The 23,295-nt window shown below is 40.8% G+C and overlaps 1 protein-coding gene across 2 annotated transcripts; it reads right to left on the bottom strand.

Annotated features, from left to right (window-relative positions):
• Nucleotides 1-1,513: 1,513 nt before the first annotated feature.
• Nucleotides 1,514-22,943, bottom strand: LOC109902334 (serine/threonine-protein kinase 17B-like). 2 transcript variants are annotated; one of them, XM_020498613.2, is made up of 8 exons: nucleotides 22,752-22,943; nucleotides 22,244-22,379; nucleotides 19,240-19,452; nucleotides 7,273-7,411; nucleotides 6,712-6,838; nucleotides 6,520-6,568; nucleotides 6,187-6,366; nucleotides 1,514-5,938 (listed from the first exon to the last, which is right to left on the bottom strand). In XM_020498613.2, exons 1-8 carry the CDS (start codon nucleotides 22,795-22,797, stop codon nucleotides 5,686-5,688), a joined length of 1,143 nt encoding a protein of 380 aa, XP_020354202.1. In that variant the 5' UTR covers nucleotides 22,798-22,943; the 3' UTR covers nucleotides 1,514-5,685. The 2 variants fall into 2 exon arrangements, with proteins under 2 accessions (XP_020354202.1, XP_031649652.1); XM_031793792.1 differs by having other exon boundaries at nucleotides 6,520-6,532; nucleotides 22,752-22,942.
• Between the last annotated feature and the right edge of the window lie 352 nt (nucleotides 22,944-23,295).

Here is a 23,295-nt window from a genome sequence, read left to right as displayed (position 1 = left end):
TGGTCAGGCAAGCGGTATGTAAGGAGTGGTAAATGAGGAAATATCAGATAATAATCTAGATTATTCTTTTTTTTTTTTTCAAAGAGTCGGGTGCATAAACACAGTCTAAGAGAACATGTTCTCCAAAAATAAACCCTGACATGAGAATGTATCAGCCCTCATGATCTTTAAATTTGACATTTGTCATTTAGAAAGTGAACATTATTAATAATAAGGGTTACATGGAGAAAATTGGACCTCTGAAATAAAAATAGATGGCCCTCCCTTCAGTAAAAAATATTTTACCTAAACCCTCCCTGAAAAGACAAGTGACCCTATCCTATACCCCAAATAATAATTTAAACAAAGTGTATAGCAGAGAACATGTCTACCATAGACCAGAGCCTTAGATATGCAGTTTAAGAAACTGTTTTTCATCCATTAAGCATAACATGCAAACGCAGGCATTTTTAAGTGCACAGGCCTGCGGGCCAGACTGTTGTAAAATTGCGAGTAGGGAGTAGGGATGGAAAGATCTCCTATATAGTAAAAGCATTGCATGAGTCTATCATCGTATTTGCAGATCAGAGAAAAAAATGGTATTTTATAAATATTTAATGCAACTCTATGTAATTTTACAAATCTGAGACATCATTAGGAATCTGAGCATGATACTTTAGGCCTACATTTTCAACCCAGACAGAGTAGGCCTACCAATGCAGAAAAATGTCATCTTTAACGGTTTGCTACTCTTCTTCCATGGCTTAACCCAACAAGAGGTCACAAGTGTTCACCTAAAAGCTGTCTGGGTTTGAACATCTTCTATTGTACAGAAAGTGACTAGCTTAATCAATTGATAATAACATAATTCGATTATTTTCTACATTGTAGAATAATAGTGATGTCACGCCCTGGCCTTAGTATTCTGTGTTTTCGTTAGTATTTTGGTGAGGCCAGGGTGTGACATGGGGATTTATGTGGTTTGTTTTGTCTGGGGTTGTTTGTAGTTAGAGTAGTACTCTAGGTAAGTCTATGGTTGCCTAGAGTGGTTCTCAATCAGAGGAAGCTCTTATTTGTTATTATTATTCATTTGTTTATCGTTGTCTCTGATTGGGAACCATATTCTTTAGGTCTCTTGTGGGTGATTGTTCCTGTCTTTGTGGCACCAGATTGGACTGTTTCGGTTTTTTCACGTTTCTTGTTTTGTAGATTGTTGTATTTTAATCTTTATTAAAGATGTACAAAAAATAACGACGCTGCATTTTGGTCCGCCTCTCTTACACCAGAAGAAAACCGTTACAAGTGAAGATATCAAAACTACGAAATAACACATATGGAATCATGTAATAACCAAGAAAGTGTTAAACAAATCAAAATATATTTTACATTTGAGATTCTTCAAAGTAGCCACCCTTTGCCTTGATGACAGCTTTGCACACTCTTGGCATTCTCTCAATCAGCTTCATGAGGTAGTCACCTGGATAAATGATGCCCTCTGGTGTATTTTGGACATTGAGAGCAGGCTCCTCCCGTCTATGATGAGTCACATTTATTTATTATGCAGTTAATTCTTTTAATTCTTTATTAATCAGTTACCCAATCAAATCAGGGTCCCCCAGTTACCCACGTGGGCCCCATACTTCCTCTCCTACCCCTATATTTTGATGTTATACAGTAGTTCCAAAAGTGCTGAACAATTGTCCCTGGAAATATCTGGATATTATACTGAACAAAAATGTAAACACAACATGCAAAAATGTCAATGATTTTACAGAGTTACAGTTCATAAGGAATTCAGTCAATTGAAATAAATTCATTACACCCTAATCTATGGATTTCACAACTAGGCAGGGGCGCAGCCATGGGTGGGCATAGGCCCAGATCGTCTGTAAGTCAAAGTCCATTCTGACAGCCGTACAAAATGAAAAAGCAGTGGCGCACTCACAAATATAATCAAGTTGTACAAGTCCACTACTGTGCCAATTGGTCTCAGCGAACAGCAATACATAACAATGGTGTTACAACAGTGAATCTCCTACAACTGTAATCAAGTCCATTTTTGTCACATGAACAGCTCATAATAATGTCTGGAACGGCACAAATGGAATGGCATCAAACATTCCGCCTATTCTGCTCCAGCCATTATCATCACACCATTCTCCCCAATTAAAAAGGTGCCACCAACCTCCTGTGGTAATCAAAGTCATACACCAGTTGAGCTCCTACACATAATCAAGTTGTACAAGTCCACTTTGTGCCAATTGGTGACAGCAGCACCTCAAACGTCTGTGTTTTCATTTGAAATGTCTTTGAACTGATGGTAATGATTACCAAACCAATGTAATGATGTAGCGGTGTTCAAGTTCTCCGTATGGATGACAGCATACATTGAGTGCTTGGCCGTGACTGGAGAAGTCCCTCTCCAAGACAAAGGCTATTGTGTGTGCCAGGCCGGTGACATCTCTATGGTAAACCTTGAGGACCACAAACAAGAAAGTCTTCGCACCTTTTTTGAACTGACATGTTCAGTTGAGGTCGACTGGCAGTTAGGCTTCATAACAATCCAGATTCAATGATCAATACTGAGAACCCCTTGAAGCATTTGTATATTATTTCATAACTTCACAGGTAGATGGGCTTTCATGTGAATGAATGCTCAACAGAGCACTTCCATTTCATGTTCTTCACTGTCAAAAGTGTGCCGTACTAGGACCGTCCATATATCCCAAAAATAATCCTCCTCCTGGTAACACTGTACAAATATCTCAAATGTTCCTGTTCATCGACTGCATTACTAAAAAGTTTCTGTCCATGATTCAGTGAATTCCATAACCTTTACCCACATCACTTCCGTAACCCCAAAATGTTTATCGTCCTCTCCGCAAGCATCTCAACGGCATATCCTTTCCTCATAACCGAAACCCATCTTTTCTATTATAAATCAATCTCTAATCACTTTGCCAAAGCTTTCACGCATATCAAAACATTCACCACTTTAAAAGCAAAGCATATTTAAATTTTATGTCACCCGTTACCAAAAACATATTTTTGTTAAGAGATGCTATCAATACTATATCCCATATATTCTTAATAAACTATATCCCATATAATCTTAATAAACCCATCTGAATCCAGTTAAATAAAAGCATGTAATGTAAAAAAAGCAATGTACATCTAAACAAACAAAACACCATCACATTATAGAATTATATTGATAATCAGGTTAGACAAAATGTACATAAAAAAGGGCATACAATAGTAATGACCAAAGTGAAAGGTAATTTGCCCTGAGACAAGGAGGAAATGGAATGGAGGGGATAGGACGGAATATATTCGCCTCCATACAGAGACAATCTGTTATGACTCCCAATATACAGTGAATTCGGAAAGTATCCAGATCCCTTCCCTTCTTCCACATCGTTACATTTTAGAATAAGACCAACGTATTAAATCAATAAAATACCTGATGACAAATCCCCCAAAAAAGAACTTATTTATTTATAAAAAAATAGAAATACCTTATTTACATCACTTTTCAGATCCTTTGTCCGTAGCGCTCCGAGAAAGGATTTTGTTGAGGCACAGATCTGGGGAATGACACAAAAACATTTCTGCAGCATTGAAGGTCCAAGAATAGAGTGGCCTCCAACATTCTTAAATGGAAGAAGTTTGGAACCACCAAGACTCTTCCTAAAGAAAGGCCTTGGTCAGGGAGGTGACCAAGAATTCAATGGTCTCTTTGACAGAGCTCCTTTGTGAAGATGGGAGAACCTTCCAGAAGATCAACCATCTCTGCAGCACTCCACCAAACCAGGCCTTTATGGTAGTGGCCAGAAGGATCCCACTCCTCAGTTAAAAGGTACGACTGCCCTCTTGGAGTTTGCCAAAAGGCACCTAAAGACTCTCAGACCATGAGAAACAAGATTCTCTGGTCTGATGAAACCAATATTGAACTATTTGGCCTAAATGCCAAGTGCCAAGGAAACCTGGTGCTATCCCTATGGTGAAGCATGGTGGTGGCAGCATCATGCTGTGGGAATGTTTTTCAGCAGCAGGGACTGGGAGACTAGTCAGGATTGAATAAAAGATGAATGAAGCAAAGTACAGAGAGATCCTTGATGAAAACCTGCTCGAGAACGCTCTGGACCTCAGACTGGGGCGAAGGTTCTCCCTTCCAACAGGACAACAACCCTAGGCACACAGCCAAGACAACGCAGAAGTGGCTTCGGGACAAGACTTTGAATGTCCTTGAGTGACCCAGCAGAGTCTGGATTTGAACCCGATCGAACATCCCTGGAGAGAACTGAAAAGCTCCCCATCCAACCGGACAGAGCTTGAGAGGATCTGCAGAGAAAAATTCCCCAAATACAGTTGTGCCACGCTTGTAGCGTCATACCCAAGAAGACTCGAGGCTGTAATTGTTGCCAAATGTGCTTCTAAAGACGTGTTTTTGCTTTGTCATTATGGGGTATTGTGTGTAGATTGAAGGGGGGGAACTATTTAATCAATTTTAGAACAAGGCTGTACATTAACAAAATGTAGAAAAAGTCAGGGTCTGAATACTTTCCAAATGCACTGTACCTAATTCCCATTAAGCTTTAAAGGACTCCTAGCCCTAAAAAAATGGAATAGCTTTTTAATGCTGATTAAAGGATGCAGATTAGATTACTTTGGTGAACATCAGAAAATACGTTGTTTTGAAGTTATACTTTAAAAAAAACATGGAATTAAAAACACTTCAGAGGACATGGTTATTTTCCAGTAATTCATAATGAATACCCAGATGATAAATAGAAAGTGCTTCAGTCACATTTGCCTTAAGCTAATAATTAAAGAGGAACTGACAACTTTGCAGAAACATTTGAGTAAGCATGGGTGTGGTGTGAACTGTCCATGAGTCACCTTTTTTAGAGCCCTCTTAAACCACTTCTATTACTGTGGAATTGTAAACCAGGAGAGTTCAGGTAAACAATAAATACTGCAATAGACAGAAAATAGCGTGACTCATTGGCTTACTTATTACGCAGGCCAAGGCTGGGTAATGTGTGCATAGAAAACCTGTCTTCAATGACGTGTTTTCAGATGTGGTGTGTTGTTGAGTGCCTAAGAACTAGACAAGGGAATGTCAGATGGAATGGAATGTAATATGCCACTCGGCATAAGCCATGGCCCGAAGCTGATGCTTGTTTGAGAATAGGGAGGTAATGCACATCTTGGGTCAAGCAATTAAGCATATAGTACGAGGATACTTTACTTTCACGAACTCAAATAGACTGATTTAGCTTGTATATGCACAGCTCAGTGTTCTTTTGAATGCTTTTAGCACAAAGTACTAAACACTTTGGGGCGTCTAAGAACACTTTTACGAACAACTTATTAGCCTTCTGGCAAAAATGGTCAAGTAATAACAATTCGCTGACTGTTTAAAATGTCTCTTAAAAGTTTGTGGAAAAACAGAATAGCATAGATATACCTGGTCACCCATTCTCTGTAAATTCAGGGACATAAATGAACCAGACAAAACAAAAGACAAAAACAGCTCACTATAAAATACTATTACTCATTAGATCACAAAGTAAGCTGGTTAACTTTGGTTTGGCCGGACACACTGGATACAAGTGAGCGGTAGAACAGAACAGGACTGAATAGCTCTTGGGTAGGCAACAGTGCTGCCTGCAGGTTCATTGCTGCATAAAACCAATAAAATCATAAGGGCAGGTCGCAGGAGGGGGGCGCTTGCGTCGCTCTTTCCCCCTCCACCTCAAACCGAAACCGTTTGGCGTGGGTGTGGTGCGAGTCCAAGGTGAAGTTCTCCTTGTCTTCTGGGTCCTCGGGTGGGGCGGTCCACTTGTTACCGCTGCTCCTCTCGCGGGGTGTACGTGGCGTGATGGGCTCGGTAATTGGGTATTGATGCCACAGCCAGGGGTGGGTCATGCAGTCGGCTGCACTGGACCTGTCCCTGTGTGGAGAGGGTGAAGACAGACCAAAGTGAACACCAAGAGGTGAAAGTTCTAGCTGAATTTATATCTCACAAAACACAAATATTTAAAATTAAAAAAGGTATAGTAAGTACAAAAACAAGAATTCATTAATTATCATCTGTATTGCTAAACACAATTTGTGACAACACTTCCAGTCAGTAGCAGTACTTCCCTTATTTAAATTGAATTCCCTGACCTTTTACTGGTCTGCAACATTCCCACTTACTCTGGTGTTTTGACCAGCAGCTTGCGGATGAAGTCGACGGCGAGCTCCGACACCCTGGAGAAGGCCTCTTGGCTGTAGTCCACATTGACTTGGGACACATTCAAGTACGTCTCCTGTTTGTCGTCCCCTGCAAACGGAGACTCGCCCGTCACCAGCATGTAGGCTATCACCCCCACACTCCTGAGGAACAACACACCCAGAACACAGTTTGACACATTTGTACTGAGTACACACGCGTGTTGACCTGCAAACACACAAGTGCCTCAGGCAGGCAGGGAGGCACATATCTATCCACAGTCACTGAATTTGATAGTGTTGATTGTGATGACTCACCACAGGTCAGTTGCTGTGGTGATAGGCTCATAGTTTAGAATTTCTGGAGCTAAGCTCGTAGTTTAGAATGGAATAACAAGGGAGAAAGAGAGGCCAGATCATTACATCGCAACATTGATAGTGTAGAAAGTCAGACATATTTGCAACTGGTTTAGGGAATGTTGGACGTAAGTTAAATGGACGTTGCCTTACCAACGTACTCGGGCGTGCCCAAGATCTCTCGGAGCTCTCCGACTGTGCCCAGTTTGCGCGCCAGGCCAAAGTCCACAATCTTTATGTCCCCCAATGGAGCCAGGCTGGTCAAGAGAATGTTCTGGGGCTGTAAGAAAGAGGGAAGAGTAGTCCAATAGGGTGACATAAGTTTGTGCAGGGTCAAAATACAGCTGTATACAGCACAATCCTTTCTGCATGTGATCATGTTTACAGGGGAGAAGTGGGGCGGCAGGTATCCTAGCAGTTAAGGGCGTTGGGCCAGTAACCAAAAAGTCACTGGTTTGAATCCCCAAGCTGACTAGGTGAACAATCTGTCATTGCGTCCTTGAGCAAGGCACTTAACCCCAACTGCTCCTGTAAGTCGTTCTGGTAAAATGTAAATATGCAGGTGGTGATGTAAAGATTAATAAAGGGAGCAAATAAAGTTGAGAAGTGTATTTTAGGTGTATGCACGTGTTGTTGTATGCGTGTGTGCGCAGTGCACTTCTGTTTGTAAACTAGTCTGTGTGTGTGTGCATTAAGAGGTGTGGAGGGACAGACCTTTAGGTCCAGGTGCACTACGCTGGTCTGGTGGAGGAGGTGGATGCCCTCCAGCATCTGTCTGATCAGGCGTGTGATCTGGCCCTCTGGGAGCAGCTCATCACAGTCACAGTAGTCAAAGATCTCACCTCCCGCCGCACTGTGAAACACGGTTGTCAGTACTGTCACAGTGTCTAATGCTAAATATCATAAATTGTTGCATTCTTACATTCATAAAACCTAGGTGGTTTTGGCTCTGATGAGCGTATAAGTCGGTTTCATATTATTTCAGGTTTGGCAACAGATAATTGGCTATTTCTAATAGTCTATTCCATCCCTTTCAGAGTTTACAAGGCACTCTGCTTTCATGGAAGGATTAGTAAAGCTTTCTTCAAAACTCAATGAAACAAATAGGGAGGGTTGAAACGTTTCTATTAGAGTTGGCGCTCAATACACAAGAGTGCCAAGGGTGGAGTTTAGGAACAACAGAACTTTCCAACCTAAGGACAGAATGTGGATTGAATTCTTTATCTCCAATCTACATTCTAGTTTCTGTTTTGCTGGATTCAGAGAAAAGGTGTACTCGTTCCAATGAAGTTCAAAGCGCAATCACTAGGGATTGTTAATGGTTAACTGGTTAGCCTCTGAAAATACATCTGGTCATGCTTAACGGTCTATAGGTTAATTTGTATAATTTTGTGGAATTAAATTGGCACGTGTTTGTCAGTCGTCATGTATAGGGCTGTTGCGGTGACTGCAGGGCTGGGCAGTCTTTCAAATGAATGTATTCCAAATGTCTGTATTGCACAAATCAAGGTTGTGTTATTTTTCATGTTTATGTCCGCTAGTTCTCGCGTTGTATTTTTAGTCTCGTCTCCTTCGCTGTGTGCACCTTCCCATTTACACCAGAGATCTGTGTATCTATCTCGTCATTATACACGTCTCCGCCCTAACAATGGGAATCATTGTCCAAAAGGCAGCAGACAAGCTAAGGTCCAAAATAAGCCCATACTGTAGAAATGCATTGGCCTTATTTTGGACAGATTTTAGCAAGAGTGAAACCTCTCGGTTTGCCTCTTCCTCTATGGTTTACACACACACACACACACATCCACCCTGAGCCCCTCCCCCTACCTCTCTCACCAACACAGTTGAGAGAGAGAGAGATCACGTCATCTCTAAAAAGCGGTTTCAACTCGCTATTTGCATTTGAGGTTTGGTCCAACAGAAAATCACATGGCCAAACACATTGAAACATTATTTTACTGTAATAAAGGAGAAGTTAAAAAGGGTATCATTATGAAAGTTGTCTCAATTACTCAAATTGCGTGGAGAGTAGTGACTAAAATGAGAGTATCAATGAATATTGATGCTGGAAAATGAATGCTCAGTTTGTCGCACTGCATTGGGGCACCAAATAACGTTATACTAGCTGTCAAGTCTGTTTTACAAATGTGCAATAAGCATAAAACACAATTATATATGGAATTGGCAACTCGTTCTCATTCTGAGAAATAAGGTAGGCGACTTGATTTCAACATCTGAACAGTGTACAGGCTAACATGCTTTTCAAACAGTTGGAGACAGACAGAAGGGTATGTTCATAACAATTCAACTGTTCAAATAGATCCAAGTTGGCTAAACTTGAAATACAAAGATTAGCTGGCTAATCACTAGCAAGTTGGCTTGAGACATTGTTGATGAGACCTGTGTTAATTTCTATAGTTGAATGCCTGCTACAAGAAGTTATCATTAGTGAATGTGCATTATGCATGGTTCTAGTTACATTTGTGACAAAAAAAAGGTGCATTTTCATAGACCGACTTGAAGGCCAGAAAGTGCTTATTTCAAAAGAAAAAGCAGGTTAAACTATTTTGATACAATAATTAAATTGGGACTAATGGTTGTGGATGGCTTATATTTAGGTAGAACTTCACAAGCCCTGATTATTGCTGACTGATTCAAATGCAGTGTGGTTGACCTTTAAAAATGCTTATTTAGAGAAAATATATTAAGGTGTACAGTATCATTCAAAAACATTTGGACACCTCATTCCAGGGTTTTTCTTTATTTTCTACATTGTAGAATAATAGCGAAGACATCAAAACTATGAAATAACATAAGGGATCATGTAGTAACCCCCCCCCCCCAAAAAGTGTTAAACAAATCAAAATACATTTTATATGTAGCCACCCTTTGAAAACTCTTAGCATGATCTCAACCAGCTTCACCTGGAAGGCTTTTCCAACAGTCTTGAGAGTTCCCACATATGCTGAGCACTTGTTGGCTGCTTTTTCTTCACTCTGCAGTCCAACTCATCCAAAACCATCTCAATTGAGTTTAGGTCGGGTGATTGTGGAGGCCAGATCATCTGATACATCACTCAGCCTGGAGGTGTGTTGGGTCATTGTCCTGTTAAAATACAAATTAATCTTCCCCCTAAGCGCAAACAAGATGGGATGGCGTATCGCTGCAGAATGCTGTGGTAGCCATGCTGGTTAAGCATGCCTTGAATATATATATCTTTTTTAAAGACAGTTTCACCAGCAAAGCACTCCCACACCATCACACCTCTTCCTCCATGCTTCACGGTTGAAACGACACGTGGAGATCCGCTCACCTACTACGCATCTCAAAAGACACAGCAGCTGGAACCAAAAATGTCAAATTCGGACTCAGACCAAAAGGATAGATTTCCACCAGTCTTAATGTCCATTGTTCTTGTTTCTTGGCCCAAGCAAATGTGTTCTTCTTATTGCTGTCTGTTAGAAGTGGTTTCTTTGCAGCGATTCGGCCATGAAGGCCTGATTCATGCAGTCTCCCCTGAAAAGGATGATGTTGAGATGTTTCTGTTACTTGAACTCTGAAGAATATATTTGGGTTGCAATTTTGAGGCTGGTAACTCGAATGAACTTATCCTCTGCAGCAGAGGTAACTCTGGGTCTTCCTTTCCTGTGGCTGTCCTCATGAGTGTCATCATAGCGCTTGATGGTTTTTGTAATTGCACTGGAAGAAACTTTCTTGTTCTTGAAATTTTCCGGATTGACTGAACTTCATGCCTCAAAGTAATGATGGACTGTGGTTTCTCATTGTTTATTTGAGCAGTTCATGCCATAATATGGACTTGGTCTTTTACCAAAAAAGGGCTATCTTCTATGTACCACCCTACCTTGGTCACAACACAAATGATCGTCTCAAACATTTAACAAGGAACACCTGTTAATTGAAATGCATTCCAGGTGATTACCTTACAAAGCTGGATGAGAGAATGGCAAGTGTGCAAAGCTGTCATCAAGGCAAAGGGTAGCTACTTTGAAAAATCTCAAGAATCTAAATTTTTCATTTGTTTAACACTTTTTTGGTTACTACATGATTCCATGTGTTATTTCATACAGTGCCTTCCAAAAGTATTCATCCCCCTCTGCGTTTTTTTCTATTTTGTTGCATTACAACCTGTAATTGAAATAGATTTTCATTTGGATTTCATGTAATGGACATACACAAAATAGTCCAAACTGGTCAAGTGAAATGAAGTCCCTAAATAAGATCTGGTGCAACCAATTCCCTTCAGAAGTCACATAATTAGTTAAATAAAGTCCACCTGTGTGCAATCAAAGTGTCACATGATCTCAGTAATACATACACACACACACATAAATACATACATACACACACACATACATATATACACACACACATACACAAATACACACAAAAATACATACAAACAAATACACACACATATACATACACACAAATACATACATATACATACACACACACACACAAACACTGCTCAAAAAAATAAAGGGAACACTAAAATAACTCAACCTAGATCTGAATGAATGAAATATTCTTATTAAATACTTTTTTCTTTACATAGTTGAATGTGCTGGCAACAAAATCACACAAAAATGATCAATGGAAATAAAATTTATCAACCCATGGATGTCTGGATTTGGAGTCACACTCAAAATTAAAGTGGAAAGCCACACTACCGGCTGATCCAACTTTGATGTAATGTCCTTAAAACAAGTCAAAATGAGGCTCAGTAGTGTGTGTGGCCTCCACGTGCCTGTATGACCTCCCTACAACGCCTGGGCATGCTCCTGATGAGGCGGCGGATGGTCTCCTGAAGGATCTCCTCCCAGAACTGGACTAAAGCATCCGCCAACTCCTGTGCAGTCTGTGGTGCAACGTGGCGTTGGTGGATGGAGCGAGATGTCCCTGATGTGCTCAATTGGATTCAGGTCTGGGGAACAGGCGGGCCAGTCCATAGCATCAATGCCTTCCTGTTGCAGGAACTGCTGACACACTCCAGCCACATGAGGTCTAGCATTGTCTTGCATTAGGAGGAACCCAGGGCCAACCGCACCAGCATATGGTCTCACAAGGGGTCTGAGGATCTCATCTCGGTACCTAATGGCAGTCAGGCTACCTGTGACGAGCACATGGAGGGCTGTGCGGCTCCCCAAAGAAATGCCACCCCACACCATGACTGACCCACCGCCAAACCGGTCATGCTGGAGGATGTTGCAGGCAGCAGAACGTTCTCCACTGCGTCTCCAGACTCTTTTACGCCTGTCACATGTGCTCAGTGTGAACCTGCTTTCATCTGTGAAGAGCACAGGGCACCAGTGGCGAATTTGCCAATCTTGGTGTTCTCTGGAAAATGCCAAACGTCCTGCACGGTGTTGGGCTGTAAGCACAACCCCCACCTGTGGACGTCGGGCCCTCATGCCACCCTCATGGAGTCTGTTTCTGACCGTTTGAGCAGACACATGCACATTTGTGGCCTGCTGGAGGTCATTTTGCAGGGCTCTGGCAGTGCCCCTCCTTGCACAAAGGCGGAGGTAGCGGTCCTGCTGCTGGGTTGTTGCCCTCCTACGGCCTCCTCCACGTCTCCTGATGTACTGGCCTGTCTCCTGGTAGCGCCTCCATGCTCTGGACACTACGCTGACAGACACAGCAAACCTTGCCACAGCTCGCATTGATGTGCCATCCTGGATGAGCTGCACTACCTGAGCCACTTGTGTGGGTTGTAGACTCAGTCTCATGCTACCACTAGAGTGAAAGCATCGCCAGCATTCAAAAGTGACCAAAACATCAGCCAGGAAGCATAGGAACTGAGAAGTGGTCTGTGATCACCACCTGCAGAACCACTCCTTTATTGGGGGTGTCTTGCTAATTGCCTATAATTTCCACCTGTTGTCTATTCCATTTGCACAACAGCATGTGCAATTTGTCAATCAGTGCTGCTTCCTAAGTTGACAGTTTGATTTCACAGAAGTGTGATTGACTTGGAGTTACATTGTGTTGTTTAAGTGTCCCCTTTGTTTTTTTGAGATATATATATATATATATCTCACACACGTTCTGAAAGGCCCCAGAGTCTGCAACACCACTAAGCAAGGGGCACCACCAAGCAAGCGGCACCATGAAGACCAACATCTACAAACAGGTCAGGAACAAAGTTGTGGAGAAGCACAGATCAGGGTTTGGATATTAACAAAATATTAGAAACTTTGAACATCCCATGGAGTCCCATTAAATCTGTTATATTTTTTTTTTTAAGAATATAGCACCACAACAAACCTGCCAAGAGAGGGCCCTCGCCCAAAACTCAGAGACCAGGCAAGAAGGGCATTAATCAGAGAAGCAACAAAGAGATCAAAGGTAGCCTTGATGGAGCAGCAAAGCTCCACAGTGGAGATTGGAGTATCTGTCCATAGGACCACTTTAAGCCATATACTCCACAGAGCTGGGCTTTACAGAAGAATGGCCAGAAAAAAAGCAATTTCTTAAGAAAAAAAAATAAGCAAACACATTTGGTGTTTGCCTAAAGGCATGTTGGAGACTTCCAAAACATATTGAAGAAGGTAGTCTGGTCAGATGAGACTAAAATTGAGCTTTTTGGGCATCAAGGGATGGCGCAAACCCAACACCTCTCATCACCCCAAGAAAATCATCCCCACATTGAAATATGGTGGTGGCAGCATCATGCTGTGGGGATGTTTTTCCATCGGCAGGAACTGGGAAACTAGTCAGAATTGAATGGATGATGAATGGCGCTAAATATAGGGAAATTCTTGAGGGGAAACCGGTTTCAGTCTTCCAGAGATTTGAGACTGGGATGGAGTTTCACCTTCCAGCAGGACAATGACACTAAGCATACTGCTAAAGCAACACTTGAGTGGCTTCAGGGGCAACATTTAAATGCCTTGGAATAGCCTAGTCAAAGTCCAGACCTCAATCCAATTGAGAATCTGTGGTATGATTTAAAGATTGCTGTACACCAGCAGAACACATCCAACTTGAAGGAGCTGGAGCAGTTTTGCCTTGAAGAATGGGCAAACATTCCAGTGGCTAGATGTGCTAAGCTTATAGAGACACAGCTGCAAGTGTCTTGGGGTATAATTGCTGCAAAAGGTGGCTCTACAAAGTAGGGGGGGGGGTGAATAGTTACACACAAAAAAACAGAACTTGAGCATGCGTGTCTTCTCGTTTGTTTCACAAAAAAATATTTTGCATCTTCAAGGTGGTAGGCATGTTGTGTAAATCAAATGATAAACCCCCCCCAAAAAACAATGTAGAAATGGTCCATAAAAAATAAAAAAAAGATTTAAACCCTGGAATGAGTAGGTGTATCCAAACATTTGAATGATAGTGTAAATGATGAAAAGATATGGTCATATCACTCAACCATAGATGGCTGTATTAGCGCCACACCGGCAGTAATGAGTCATAACTACAGTAAAATTCCACAGGACCGTTGAGCCACGGTAATCTCCTTTTATGCACTCTGGACTAGAGGTCGACCGATTATGATTTTTCAACGCTGATACCGATTATTGGAGGGCCAAAAAAGGCCAATGTCTATTAAATCAGCCGAGTTTTTTAAATTTATTTATTTATATATATATATATATATACACACAGTGCCTTGCGAAAGTATTCGGCCCCCTTGAACTTTGCGACCTTTTGCCACATTTCAGGCTTCAAACATAAAGATATAAAACTGTATTTTTTTGTGAAGAATCAACAACAAGTGGGACACAATCATGAAGTGGAAGGACATTTATTGGATATTACAAACTGTTTTAACAAATCAAAAACTGAAAAATTGGGCGTGCAAAATTATTCAGCCCCTGTACTTTCAGTGCAGCAAACTCTCTCCAGAAGTTCAGTGAGGATCTCTGAATGATCCAATGTTGACCTAAATGACTAATGATGATAAATACAATCCACCTGTGTGTAATCAAGTCTCCGTATAAATGCACCTGCACTGTGATAGTCTCAGAGGTGAGTTAAAAGCGCAGAGAGCATCATGAAGAACAAGGAACACACCAGGCAGGTCCGAGATACTGTTGTGAAGAAGTTTGAGGCCGGATTTGGATACAAAAAGATTTCCCAAGCTTTAAACATCCCAAGGAGCACTGTGCAAGCGATAATATTGAAATGGTAGGCGTATCAGACCACTGCAAATCTACCAAGACCTGTCCGTCCCTCTAAACTTTCAGCTCATACAAGGAGAAGACTGATCAGAGATGCAGCCAAGAGGCCCATGATCACTCTGGATGAACTGCAGAGATCTACAGCTGAGGTGGGAGACTCTGTCCATAGGACAACAATCAGTCGTATATTGCACAAATCTGGCCTTTATGGAAGAGTGGCAAGAAGAAAGCCATTTCTTAAAGATATCCATAAAAAGTGTTGTTTAAAGTTTGCCACAAGCCACCTGGGAGACACACCAAACATGTGGAAGAAGGTGCTCTGGTCAGATGAAACCAAAATTGAACTTTTTGGCAACAATGCAAAGCGTTATGTTTGGCGTGAAAGCAACACAGCTCATCACCCTGAACACACCATCCCCACTGTCAAACATGGTGGTGGCAGCATCATGGTTTGGGCCTGCTTTTCTTCAGCAGGGACAGGGAAGATGGTTCAAATTGATGGGAAGATGGATGGAGCCAAATACAGGACCATTCTGGAAGAAAACCTGATGGAGTCTGCAAAAGACCTGAGACTGGGACGGAGATTTGTCTTCCAACAAGACAATGATCCAAAACATAGAGCAAAATCTACAATGGAATGGTTCAAAAATAAACATATCCAGGTGTTAGAATGGCCAAGTCAAAGTCCAGACCTGAATCCAATCGAGAATCTATGGAAAGAACTGAAAACTGCTGTTCACAAATGCTCTCCATCCAACCTCACTGAGCTCGAGCTGTTTTGCAAGGAGGAATGGGAAAAAAATTCAGTCTCTTGATGTGCAAAACTGATAGACATACCCCGAGCGACTTACAGCTGTAATCGCAGCAAAAGGTGGCGCTACAAAGTATTAACTTAAGGGGGCTGAATAATTTTGCACGCCCAATTTTTCAGTTTTTGATTTGTTAAAAAAGTTTGAAATATCCAATAAATGTCGTTCCACTTCATGATTGTGTCCCACTTGTTGTTGATTCTTCACAAAAAAATACAGTTTTATATCTTTATGTTTGAAGCCTGAAATGTGGCAAAAGGTCGCAAAGTTCAAGGGGGCCGAATACTTTCGCAAGGCACTGTATATGTATATGTAATAATGACAACAATACTGAATGAACACTTATTTTAACTTAATACATCAATAAAATCTATTTAGTCTCAAATAAATTATGAAACATGTTCAATTTGGCTTAAATAATGCAAAAACAAAGTGTTGGAGATTAAAGTAAAAGCGCAATATTTGCCATGTAAAAAAGCTAACGTTTATGTTTCTTGCTCAGAACATATGAAAGCTGGTGGTTCCTTTTAAGATGAGTCTTCAATATTCACAGACAATACGGTTTAGGTTGTAGTTATAGGACTATTTCTCTCTATAACATTTGTATTTCATATACCTTTGATTATTATTGTATGTTCTTATAGGCACTATAGTATTGCCAGCCTAATCTCGGGGGTTGATAGGCTTGAAGTCATAAACAGCACAATGCTTGAAGCACAGCGAAGAGCTGCTGGCAAATGCAGGAAAGTGCTGTTTGAATGAATGCCTATGAGCCTGCTGCTGCCTACCAATGCCCAGTCGGACTGCTCTATGAAATCATAGACTTAATTATAATATAACACAGAAATACGAGCCTTAGGTCATTAATATGATAAAATCCAGAAACTATCATTGAGAAAAAAAAAAGTATTATTTCAGTGAAATATGGAACCGTTCCTTATTTTATCCAACGGGTGGCATCCTTAAGTCTAAATATTGTGGTTACATTGCACAACCTTCAACGTTATGTCATAATTATGTACAATTCTGGCAAATTAATTACGGTCTTTGTTAAGAAGCACTGGTCTTCACACAGTTCGCTACGAGCCAGGAAGCCCAAACTGCTGCATATACCCTGATTCTGCTTGCACAAAACGCAAGAGAAGTGACAATTTCCCTAGTTAAAAGAAATTCATGTTAGCAGGCAATATTAACTAAATATGCAGGTAAAAAAATATATATACATTTGTATTGATTTTAAGAAAGGCATTGATGTTTATGGTTAGGTACACATTGGTGCAACGACTGTGCTTTTTTCGCGAATGTGCTTGTTAAATCATCACCCGTTTGGCGAAGTAGGCCCCGTTTACGCTACAGCTACTCTCTGTTTATCATAAATGCATAGTCACTTTAACTATACATTCATGTACATACTACCTAAATTGGCCCAACCAACCAGTGCTCCCGCACATTGGCTAACCGGGCTATCTGCATTGACATGGGTCCCCTAGGATTCTGGTAGGAATGGGAGATTAGTTCTAGAGTCAAATTCAGGACAGGATCAAAAGTCTACAGGAAACGGCAGTACAAGAATAGTTAAGAGTTATACAGTGGGGCAAAAAAGTATTTAGTCAGCCACCAATTGTGCAAGTTCCCCCACTTAAAAAGATGAGGCCTGTAATTTTCATCATAGTTACACTTCAACTATGACAGACACATGGGCCCTCAATTGAGAATAGTCTGATCAGTGAAAATATGATAACTTGATGAGAGAACAGCTGTGCAGCCTGAGGCAAGGAACAGAGTGCAAGCTTTTTTTGTGCTACTTTCTCAAATCATCAACAGCCTATAGTTGTACCATGCTGTTTTGATTTAGAAGACAGTCTAAGGTTTGTATCATTCACAACTAAAGTTACAAATAACTCTCAATCTAGCATATAGGACCTGTTTCAAATGATAACTTTTACGCTCAATACAGCCACTTCATATGCGCACTCACTAATGGGAAAAATGTATTTATATTTTCTTCAGCTAAGTTCAATTATATGCCTCTTTCTATAAAATCAGATAAAATAATGGCACGGGACTTAAGCATATCTTGTCTTCTAAATGAACATGCCTACAGCCTATGGCATGGAGCATAGCCAGATAACATAAGCCAACAGTAGGCCAACTCATATTCTGTTCTTCTGAAATACAAGAGCTTCCTATCATGTTGCTTTAGAACTGACTAAAATAACTAATGGATTGATTGTGATGGTGTACATTAAATTTATTTATTATACTTATTTATTTATGTAGATGTTCAAAAGGAGTGCATCAGCAGCTTGTATGGGTAGAAGCCTGGAAATGCTAAACAGGTTTACATTAATAAACGGTCAATTACTGTGAGACCAGCATTCTTTTGCATGACAATAACATGCTGACAAAATTTCATGACCGCCACAGCCCTAGTCATACATCTTATGTATTATACTCGCACAGCATACAGAGCCTAGTTTGAGGAGCGGAATAGCCTATCACCTGTCAGACTGTGCGAGAGCACCTCCTGAAAAAGCTGGTACTGGAGTGAAACGTGCTTTTATAAACCCAGTCATTGCCCAATAAATAACCATTCTAAATGCAATCGCTATTAAACTCTTGATGACCACGATTATTTCTCAATCTCAACTCGTAATTCAAGAGCACCTCACATTCCCATTCGAGGCCATAGGCTATAGTCAACAGTAGGCAGGCTATCAGTGCGTCACCCACCACTTTGCAACGTGAGCTTGAGGCAGTATAATTGTTTGAAACCTGAACGTTTTACTTTACTTCAAATAATGAGCCATGTCTTACATTGCTTCAAAGTAGCCTAGCCAAAATCCTACCATAGAAACCTGGAGGAAATGTTATAAAGACATCCTCATGCCATTAGCGGCAGGTAGCCTAGTGGTTAGAGCGTTGGGCCAGTAACCGAAAGGTTGCTGGTTTGAATCCCCGAGCTGACAAGGTAAAAATCTGTCGTTCTTCCCCTGAACAAGGCAGTTAACCCACTGTTCTCTGGTAGGCCGTCATAAATAAGAATTTGTTCTTAACAGACTTGCCTAGTTAAATAAAGGCTAAATTAAAAAAAAATCTCTACTGTTTTATTGGTTTTTATATGAACTTTCTCTTGCTGTCCAGAAGCCTAAGGCACCATCCTAGCCATAGCAACCTATCCTAGTTGTTGGTATTAGATTCCCCATCTTTTAGGTTCTAACAGAGATTTTTTAGCTCTGTCATATATGGAACTGCTCACATTAGGTGCGCTGTTAAGAACTGTGTTTTTCCGCAAATTACATTTTGGCAAATATTTGAAAACTGCGTTTTATTAACTGCTTCATTACAGGGGTTGCATGCTCAATTATAGGATATAGCCTTTTGACTGTAAAATGATAGGCTTGCTATTGTTGCATGTTTCCATTAAGCTCTTAATGAAACATGTCAGTTCCTGGTATGCATGCATAGTATTTTCTGTTGGTCACGTCCCTTTAGTCTTGTAAAAAAAAATATAACCGTTTGCTGACCCAGTTAATGAGGGGGGGGTTAGTCAGAAGCAAAATGTGTCTAAATTACATGAGTTAAGGAGCTGACAGATGTAGTGAAGGAAGCTGATGGCGGTGTGAAGTGGATGTTGTGGGAACAATGAACATTTCAAATGTTACCGACTGAACTGATAGCATTGAGTGCATTTTTTTTTTTTTACGTTTTAAATAATAACTCACTATTCCAGCAGCAGGATTATGTCGTGGTCTGTCTCGTAGGCAGCTTGCAGGTTGACCACACGAGGGTTGTTGCGGGCCGCCTCCAGCACGGCCATCTCGTGCACCACCTCGGCCCGGCAATCTCGGCCCTGCCTCCGCTTCCGCAGGAACTTGGCGGCGAACATCTTTCCCGTAGCCTTCTCCATGCACCGCTTCACCACTGCAAATTTCCCCCTGGCACCAAGGACAGAGCGAGGGAGGGCCGAGTCATTCTTTTAAAAATCACACACTATCTGGGTAATTTTAGTCTTCTCTGAAGGAGACAACATTGTTACCATTTGAACATCAGTTCATACAGTACCAGTCAAAAGTTTAAACACACCTACTCATTCAAGGGTTCTTTATTTTTACTATTTTCTACATTGTTGAATAAAAGAATACATCAAAACTATGAAATAACAAATGGAATCATGTATTAACCAAAAAGGGTTAAACAAATCCAAATATATTTTAGATCCCTCAAAATAGCCATCCGTTGCCTTGATGACAGCTTTGCACAGGGGGAATTCTCCCAACCAGCTTCACCTGGAATGCTAATCCAACAGTTTTGAAGGACTTCCCACATATACTGAGCTCTTATTGGGTGCTTTTTCTTCACTCTGCGATCCAACTCATCCCAAACCATCTCAATTAGGTTGAGGTTAGGTGATTGTGGAGGCCAGGTCATTGATACAGCCCTCCATCACTCTCCTTCTTGGTCAAATAGCCCTTGCACAGCCTGGAGGTGTGTTGGGTCATTGTCCTGCTGAAAAACAAATGGCGCATCACTGCAAAATGCTGTGGTAGCTATGCTTGTTAAGTGTACCTTGAATTCTAAATAAAACACCGACAACTTCACCAGCAATGCAGCCCCACACCATCACATCACCACCGCCATACTTCATGGAGGGAACCACACATGCGGAGATCATCCGTTTATTTACTATGCGTCTCACAAAGATACAGTAGTTAGAACCAATAATCTCAGATTTTGACTCATCAGACCAAAGAACAGAATTTCCTCGGTCTAATGTCCATTGCTTGTGTTTCTTCGACAAAGCAAGTCTCTTCTTATTGGTGTCAATTTGACCATGAAGGCCTGATTCACGCAGTATCCCTTGGAAAGTTGATGTTGAGATGTGTCTTTTAGTTGAACTGAAACATTTACTTGGGCTGCAATTTCTGAGGATGGTAACTGTAATGAACTTATCCTCCGCAGCAGAGGTCTTCCTTTCCTGTGGCGGTCCTCATGAGAGCCAGTTTCATCATAGCGCTTGATGGTTTTTGCAACAGCACTTGAACTTTAAAAGTTATTGAAATATTATGGATTGATTGACCGTCATGTCTTAAAGTAATGATGGACTGTCATTTCTCTTTGCTTATTTGAAGTATTCTTGCCATAATATGGACTTGGTCTTTTACCAAATAGGGCTATCTGCTGTATACCACCCCTACCTTGTCACAACACAACTGATTGACTCAAATGCATTACGGAAAGAATTTCCACAAATTAACTTTTACCAAGGCACACCTGTTAATTGAAATGCATTCCAGGTGACTAACGCACAAAGCTGGTTGATAGAAAGCTTTGCACACTCTTGGCAATCATCAAGGAAAAGGGTGGCTACTTTGAAGAATTTCATATATAATATATTTAGATTTGTTTAACACTTTTTTGGTCATTACATGATTATATGTGTTATTTCATAGTTTTGATGTCTTCACTATTATTCTAAAATGTACAAAAAGTAAAAATAAAGAAAAACCCTGGAATGAGTGAGTGTGTCCAAACTTTTGACTGGTACTGTATGTAAAATGTACATTTAGGTCATTTAGCAGACGCTCTTGACCAAAGTTTTAGTGGCCCTCCTGTTGACAGCGGAGAGGAAATGTTGCAGTTTTAAAGCAAGTTTTCTGGATTTTACACATTTTCCATTGGGCGGAGAGAACATTTAACAATTTTATAACAAATTTCATTAAATTCTACTCATTTCACCATGTGGTAGTGGAAAATGAGCTGTTTTACAGCTAATTTCCTGCAATTCTACACCTTTTGCCACAGGATGGAGAGAAACATTTGCCGTTTTTAATATATCTGAGCGAGGCTGACTAACAAAGACAAGGGGGGTCCTGCGGCTGGTAATTCAACCATGATAATAGGTCTTTGTTTGGGCACAAATTCTTAATGTAGCCAACGTTTCCCCTTCAAACTTTGCCAACACCACCAAGAAAGAAAAAACACAAACTGGAAGTTGCCAGACATAGTTGATTTCCTAATTTCTTCTGTGGCTGAATTCAAGTCTGGTTTTCACATGCCCTTGCTTCCTTCCTCCTGAATTGCACTAGCAAGGTTGGGGACACCAGCAATGTGACATACCCTAATGGGTCCTTTATGATAGGCAACAAATGTTAGGTTTGGCTCATGTAGAGCACTTATAGCCACATCGCTTACAAAAGGACAATGTGGTAATCGTATGAAAATGGAACAAAAAATTTCCACCAAGTATGCATTTTCATGAAATTTCATAAAACGAAATGATCTTGTAAGATATGCCTTTCCATACATCTATGTGTAGACTTGCCTATTTGGTGCAATTTCTAACATTTAGCCTATCCAACAAAAACTCTAGGTACACCAAAACTATCTGATACACAATCTTAGAGGTAGCCTTGCTAGCTATATTGTAGGTAGGCATTTACAGTTGGTAAACAAGGTTCAAGCATCAATGTAGTTAAAAAGTCTTAACTGTTAGTCAACTACTATTGCTAACCACACTTGAGAGGTGCCATGTTATAGCTAATTTTAAGTATAACGTTATTTCTAATCATATTTGACGCGTTAGTTACTCAGTAGTATATTGTGATGTATCGCACTATAATTCAAGAGACCAGTGATGCATTGGAGTCAGAAGGTCAAGATGTGAGAAGAGAATGAAGGAATTAGAAAGCTTTAAAGGGGGAAATCGTAACGTTAGCATTGGCTCACCTGCCCAACTCGCCGGTGATTTCGTACATACTGTCCATCGGTTCCGTATTGATATGGGTTTGAATTTCTCCAAGTAACCCAGTAGGTCCATTGCGGTTGTCAAGCCGCCTCCGAGACATCGTTGTGGTTAGACTGACTGTAGGAATAAATTAGCGCCTGTTAAGGCTGTAGACTAGCTAGCGAAATGTGTTTAGTGCTAAACCAGTTAAGGTTAGTTGGCAGTTGTATAGCTAACTAGCGTTTACTAACATCGTTATAATAGCTGGATAACGTTACATAGCTTACTAGCTAAATAACTAGCTAGTTTTAAATGTTTTAGCTGTTGAGAACTTGTTAGCTAGTTGTAGAAAAGCTAGCTAACGTTAGTTACTTGTTTGACAAGACAGGTCAAGAACAACGGTTAACGTCAGCTCATCTACTGTACTGCAGCTAACTAAACAAGCAAACAACACTAATACGTTAGCTAGCTAACGTTACCCTTTTCTAGACAGCGAATTACGTCACTCACGAGTGGGGTTGATTGACAAACGTGCCGAAACTGTCCCTTGTGACATCGTTGAGTCATTTGCGACTTTAGTGTCTAGTTTGCTAACATCTGGCTAAAATCCTTCCCCTCGTCGATGTGCCCAAAACGTCTTCTATTTTTTACTACCAATCACCTGTCCACAGGTTTGATTTTTGCCGCTTCGTTATGCCCACAGCTTCTTCGTTGGTTTCATGGCGTTCGCACAATTTCTTTGTGCAATGCCGCCACCTGCTGTGAGGTATGGAAGGCCAAGAGCTTACCGGGAACACTTGTAATTATAATTTTTCACTTGCTTTTTTCAAGTGTCAAATGTAATTTTTCTATACTATCGATTTTTGTTCACCTGTCCAGTTCGTTTACAGGTGCTTTGAACGGTTGTTATGGGCATTTTTATATGGAAGGTCAAGAGTTTCAAATCGTGTTGATTTGAACGCTTGTTATGGGAAATTTTACACGAGTTCATTACAGCTGCATTTACAAGGTGATTAGAACTTTTGAATATTGTGCTTTCAGACACATGAAATTG

Source organism: Oncorhynchus kisutch, linkage group LG2, assembly GCF_002021735.2.
Source record: "Oncorhynchus kisutch isolate 150728-3 linkage group LG2, Okis_V2, whole genome shotgun sequence".
Classification (NCBI taxonomy): Eukaryota; Metazoa; Chordata; class Actinopteri; order Salmoniformes; family Salmonidae; genus Oncorhynchus; species Oncorhynchus kisutch.
This window is presented reverse-complemented; position numbering and strand designations above follow the sequence as displayed.